This window comes from Opisthorchis viverrini (assembly GCF_000715545.1).
Source record: "Opisthorchis viverrini unplaced genomic scaffold opera_v5_309, whole genome shotgun sequence".
Classification (NCBI taxonomy): domain Eukaryota; kingdom Metazoa; phylum Platyhelminthes; class Trematoda; order Opisthorchiida; family Opisthorchiidae; genus Opisthorchis; species Opisthorchis viverrini.
Genome location: NW_008751967.1, coordinates 514,844 through 520,843, shown reverse-complemented (window position 1 = coordinate 520,843; position 6,000 = coordinate 514,844). Strand labels below are relative to the sequence as shown.

Genomic DNA, 6,000 nt, shown 5'->3' with positions numbered 1-6,000 from the left:
AGGCAGCATCGCTGCTTCCATGAATATGGACATGCTGGTCGCCTGGGGGAAACACCTTACTGCCTTCACACTCTTGTCGCAGAGGACAGTACGACTTTACCCCCAGACCGCCTCGTAGCTGATTACTCGTAGTACGGGTTCTCGCTGCATTTGGTCTGGCTGCTCCACTTTGGCCTTCCTGGCATGGTTGCATTTTGTGGAACGAAGTTCCAGCCGGTGTAGCCTGCATGATCATTGCAGCACTCCCGACCAACCACCACGTCAAGGTGGCAGCTTTAGGTCGGGCCAGAAGGCGTATGGTCGGCTATAGCAGTCTTCCGTTGCCTAACTGCCCACCAGAAGGCAGCTTTAGGTCGGGCCAGAAGGCGTATGGTCGGCTATAGCAGTCTTCCGTTGCCTAACTGCCATGCCACCAGAAGGAAGCACGACGGCTGGGATAGTGCGGTTTCCCAAGTCTAGACAGGGAAAGTCGAGAGGCATAGGTCGGGTCCGAACCACGGACCTTCCGGTCAGTAAATCCACGTTCTAACCATTGAGCCATTTCTCGGAGAATCCCTGATGACCAATCTAACAAAACTAATTGATAAGGTATTGAGTTAGAGGGAAGTGCCTGCAGGATGTGGCATTTCGACAGTTAACGCTATGTGAAAACCACCGTGGTATCAGCATGTTAGCTGTGGCATCGAAGGTGCTCACTGGCTTTATCCCTCGAAGGTTGAGTGAACACAGAGAGAGGCAAATCCGTGAAAACCAAGCTGGTTCCGGCCTGCAAGAGGATGCGTCGATCACACCTTCGCCCTCCGACAGATTCCGCACCAGCCACACTGCTTCCCGCAACGAACAATGACCGTATTCCTTGACTTGCAAGCTGCCCTTGACTCAGTGGACCGTCAGGCACTATGGCAGTGTCTGTGGAGCAAAGGTATCCCCCATAAATTCTTCACCCTCCTTAAGGTTCTGTGTGCCAACTCTTACGGCCGCGTGGAGGTCTACGGGAAGCTCTTGTCTGAGTTCACCACACCAAGTGGTGTCCGACAGGACTGTTCTCTTTCCCCTTTTCTTTTCAACTTCACTATCAGCCTCTAACGCCTGTGGCGTCAATGTGCTCCCAGGGCCTCCACTCACACACCGTGTACGCGGACGGCATAGCCCTTCTTGGACCTGACCCCGTGGTAATGCGAACAATATTGAATAATCTAAATAATTCTGCCTCGCGGTTCGGCATGCGCCTCACACCTGCAAAGTGCAAAGTACTACTGCACGACTGGATGGGCTCGAACCCTAGCCTCATGCTTACGGATGAACCGATTGAGGTAGTAGACGAATTTGTTTACCTGGGCAGCTGTATCAGTCCCGTCGGTCTGACGAAAGATATTTCCATCCGGATTGGGAAGACCAGAGCGACTTTTGCGAACCTACGTCACCTGTGGCGTAGGCCTGACATAAGCTTCTCTGTCAAGGGTCGAGTTCATAACGCTGCGGACGTCAAATCTTTCGGTGTTTGAACATCGGCATCCTTAAATCATTTCCCGAGTTTGGTGTGGGCACCGGATTATCAATGCTGAAGTATATCGAATAGTATTCAGAAGATGAACTGACCACACTGCATAGGTTGCGCCGGCTTGGCCATGTGTTGTGTGTGCCAATCGACCGACTTCCTTTTAAGCTTCTTTTCGCACAAGCACGTGAAGGGCAGAATCGAGCGAAAGGATGTCAGTGACTTGGCAATTAGTGGCAAACTCAGCTGCGCTGGTTGCTGGCGTCTTCCTGCATGGGGACCCCGATTTGGGCCACATCAATGGTTAGAGACACTGTCAAACAGGCCCGATCGTGCACACAATAACGCTAGTGCAACCAAGCTATCGTCTTCAACGCATAGTTTCCTTCGCAACTTTCCACTCAACCATCCACTGAAGTCCTGTATTTACACATCAATTTATCAGCCCCTCCTCCAGTGCGCAGCAACACAGCTCCTCAAATCACCGGTGGACGAAACTGTGGAAGCTACAACAACTGTACGGCAAGTACGCGGTTCTGACCGCCGATAATGATGATGATGTTGACAGGGTTCGAGTTTACTAGACTACAGTACAGTTGAATGACTACGAAACGTGGCATCTACGGACAGATAGTGTCAGCCGTCTTCAAGATTGTTACCACCGACGCCTCAGAAGCGTTGCTGATGTCGAATAACGTCAGCGGCATTATCAAAAGTATGACATCAGTGTTCAACACCGATGTTTCACTGCCGTACAACCATGATTTGTTTGAAGGTCTTATTGTAAAGAAGAGTAAAGGTGGACGGGGAAGGGACTCAGTGCTAGCTTACCACAATCATCCCTTGGTGCCTATACCTCAAGACACTCACTCAGGCGATCTGGATAGAAACTGACAACAAGAAAGCCACTCACATCGGTTGGCAGCCGTACGTTGTAATGCCTCCAACCAGCCGCAGTGAGGATCACGCGGTCCCCATCCTGGAAGGCGAGTAGCACCGACAGCACCCAAGCGTTTCGTGATCTCCTTCATACTCCTCAACTCGACCAAATCTAGGGTTGGCCACCCCTCTGTTTACGCCACTCTGAATTGGGAATGGAAAACAGCACTCCCTTCGTCAAACGGTGGTTCGGTATACGCAACACATGTCCCAACCAACGCAGCTTCTGGTGCTGGACACATTCTTCAATGGAAGTACCCGTTGCATAACCGAAAACTCACTTTCTAACTGCCTCGTTACGGCTACGCTGACAGAAACTCACATGAGGTATGGTCCTGAGACAACGATTGTCGAATACCTGAAGACGTCTCAGTTCAGCTGCTCGAATGAGCAAAGTCTCACAGCCATACAGAAATACAACCCACACTGTAGTTTGATACACACGTCCCTTCAGATTCAGGAATAAACCATTCTGACGTCTCAAATTACCAAACGCGGCCCGAGCCTTGCATATTCGTGCATTCACCTTATCTGTCACACTACAATCAGAACTAATGCGACTTCCAAGATACATAAAACGTTCCACAACTTCCAGTGTCTCTCGCTGGATTGTAAGTGGCGTGTTCAGTGACTGCATGTCCACGAGCATGACCTTACATTTTTTGGGTGTAAACTGCATACCAAAGGACGGGATGACTTTAATCAGTTCATCCAAAAACACCTGCGCCTTCTGAGAACGATGTCGTCTGCGTACTCTAGATCCACAAGGTTTTCTTCACAGGGTATTTGAACACCCGGGTTTTTGAAGACCTACCATCGTTCGCCTCTTGATTTCACATCCAAAAGTCCGAGAATACAAAGAGCTTATTATGTTCACAAACTTCCGGTGCATTCCTTGGTGGGCAAGGGTGTCAAGAGGAACAGACCGATCAACGGAGTCGAACGCGCTTTCGAAATTCAGGAATACTAGAATTTTGGGTCGCTTATACGTATGGTGTTGTTCTAGCACTTGACGTAGTGTGAAGATTTGGTCAATGCAGCCCCTACCAGGCCGGAATCCCGCTCACTGGTCTCGAGTCAGTTTCACGAGCCACCGTAAGGCGACGAAGCAGAGGTAATGCCAACGGTCCCGTTACCACCAGGGTCGAGCTAATTCCCCTATGGTTACCACACTCACTCTGATCCCCTTTTATGAAAATGAACACTATCACCGACACCACCCAGTGGTCTCCGTTTCCCAAATGCAAGGAAATAGATCAGACAAGCGCTGACTGAGGACTTGACCTCCGTCCGTGAACAACGCGGGTTGGAAGTCATCCGGACCAGGAGCTCGGTGGCGCTTGAGAGGACATATGCAGTTGTAAACCTCCGAGGCCATAGGTGGTTCCACGTTCACCGTCCAGGGTTCTACTTCACCTGTGGGCTCTAGAGGAGTGTCACTTAGTGGCCACGACAGTTGTTCGAAGTATTCAGCCCACCAGTCGTCGTCCGCCCTTTCTGTGTCTAGCTGCCATGCCACACGAAGGAGGCACGAGGGCTGGAATACTGCCAGGTTGCCCAAGCCTAGACAGGGTAAGTCGAGTGACAGAGGTCGGGTTTGAACCACGGACCTTCCGGTCAGTAAATTTGCGCTCTAACCACTTGGTCCATCTCGCCCCCAAGCCCACCGGTCGACGTGACCTTGTAGCGACCCAGTCACCCACATACTTGACTGTTCAACTCACAGTCGCTCACTGGATCGCGAGGCTTGTCTTTTTTCTCATACAAACACGTCACATTAAGCTGACTCATCGGACATCGATTGTCTGCACCGCCTAGTCAGCGTAGCAACTAATGTGCCGACGCGCCCACATACACGCACTGAGACCTACATAAAGGGAACCGAACTCAGTCAGCACAGTCCCGCGCGCGCACAGGGAGAAAGGAGTCAGCGGAACACTCCCAGTCCACGGACAACTATGGACTACGTGTAGCAGCTATACTGCGAAGAAAACACGTTTCCGCCGTCCGGACTTTCACCAAGGGACTCTCACATCCGATAAGTTCCCTTTTTTGACTCGCTCCCATTTCGCACTGCATTTCTTTTTATACGTATCTCATCAACACTAAAAACTTCTGTTAGTGCACATACACCTTCTGATTTGTAATATGGCTATCACCACCTTTGCACTAATAACCTTCATTCGAGATGTTCGTAACGAGCTGATTGAAAAACCGGTATTTGGTGTAATTCACTCGCGGAAAACAGCTAACACCAACTGTGGTGGCATGGTCCTGTGTTACGCATACCGAAACACCGTCTACCAGGTCGAGTGTTGTTCTCCGTGCCCCCTTGAGAATGGTGCAAACCGCGAGGTTGATAACGTATGAGTTGGCAGAAGGGTCCGTCATCATCGACAGCACGACGTCAGTTTTCAACATTTATACTTCGCTGCTGTATCTTGGTGATTTATTTGAAAGCCATATTGTGAAGGAAATAATAAAAGCGTACGAGGAATGGACTTAGTGATAGGCTACTACAATCATTCCCAGGTGCATGCACTCCCAGACACTCATTCAGGCAATATGGTTAGAAACTGGCAGCTAGAACGCCAGTGGCCATGTCTTGCAGCTTCTCCAACCAAGTGTAGTGGGGATCATGCGGTCTCCATCCTTGAAGGCGAGTCGTACCGACACCATCCAGACCTTTCGTAATTTCTTTCATACTCCTCTGTCAGGTTGGGGGTTGGAACATGGGTTGCGACGTATTCTATAAAATGGGGCGAGATCGCCCAGTGGTTAGAGCTTAATTTACTGACCGGAAGGTCTATGGTTCGAACCCGACTTCTGCCTCTCGATTTTTCCTGTCCAAGCTTGGACTACCTGGCAGTATACCAGGCCTCGTGCTTCCTTCGGCTGGCTGGGTTCTAGGCACTGGAAGGGTTTTTACAGCTCACTGGTTCACGGAGGCACACAAACCGTCACACTACGGTAAGATGCAGTCTCTCCGGGAAGAAGAGTTTTAATGTTGGTGCAGTACACTTTCCAGGATGGAGTGTCCATTACTCCACTTGCGGTTTTTTGGAGACCTCGCAGAAAATGGTGGCTGATCGGTGTTTTCATTTTCTTTCCAGATTGCCTTACTGGGCGCTTGGAGATGTAGGCACCTCAGAATGTTCTGGTTAGGCAATCGTCAGGTTCACTCTTTTTCCCTTCTTTTCATTTTAGAGCTTGAAATGTAATTATATAAACTTTAGGGCTGTACGGTAGTGAAGCATCAGTGTCAACAGTGATGATGATAATGGTGGCCGCCTCCACATGCTTGAACATTGTCAGGAGTTTCGTCTACGGCGCGGCACCGTCAGTTTGCTCAAGTTCCTTATACGGGACAGAGCACTGCTACTGCTTGAATCTCAGCGAAATATTCCTGGTGACTTGTGTCCCCGTACTTAATTCAGTCCGGCGAATTCCCAGACGTCAAGTGAAACTCTGCGTGCGCACATACAGTGAAGCCTATTAGGTACGGAAGGTTAAGGACAGAAAAAGTGAAAAATCTCAGGAATTATCGAAGATTTTTTCGATTG

General features: G+C 49.9%; 1 protein-coding gene across 1 annotated transcript in view; it reads right to left on the bottom strand.

Annotated features, from left to right (window-relative positions):
* T265_09849 (hypothetical protein) overlaps positions 1 to 6,000 on the bottom strand; it is a gene marked incomplete at both ends in the record, with an annotated part of 30,154 nt that overhangs the window by 1,637 nt on the left and 22,517 nt on the right. Inside the window, one exon of the mRNA XM_009176048.1 lies at positions 2,760 to 3,110. Coding sequence (XP_009174312.1) covers positions 2,760 to 3,110 — 351 coding nt within the window. The remainder of the gene's footprint in view (positions 1 to 2,759; positions 3,111 to 6,000) is intronic.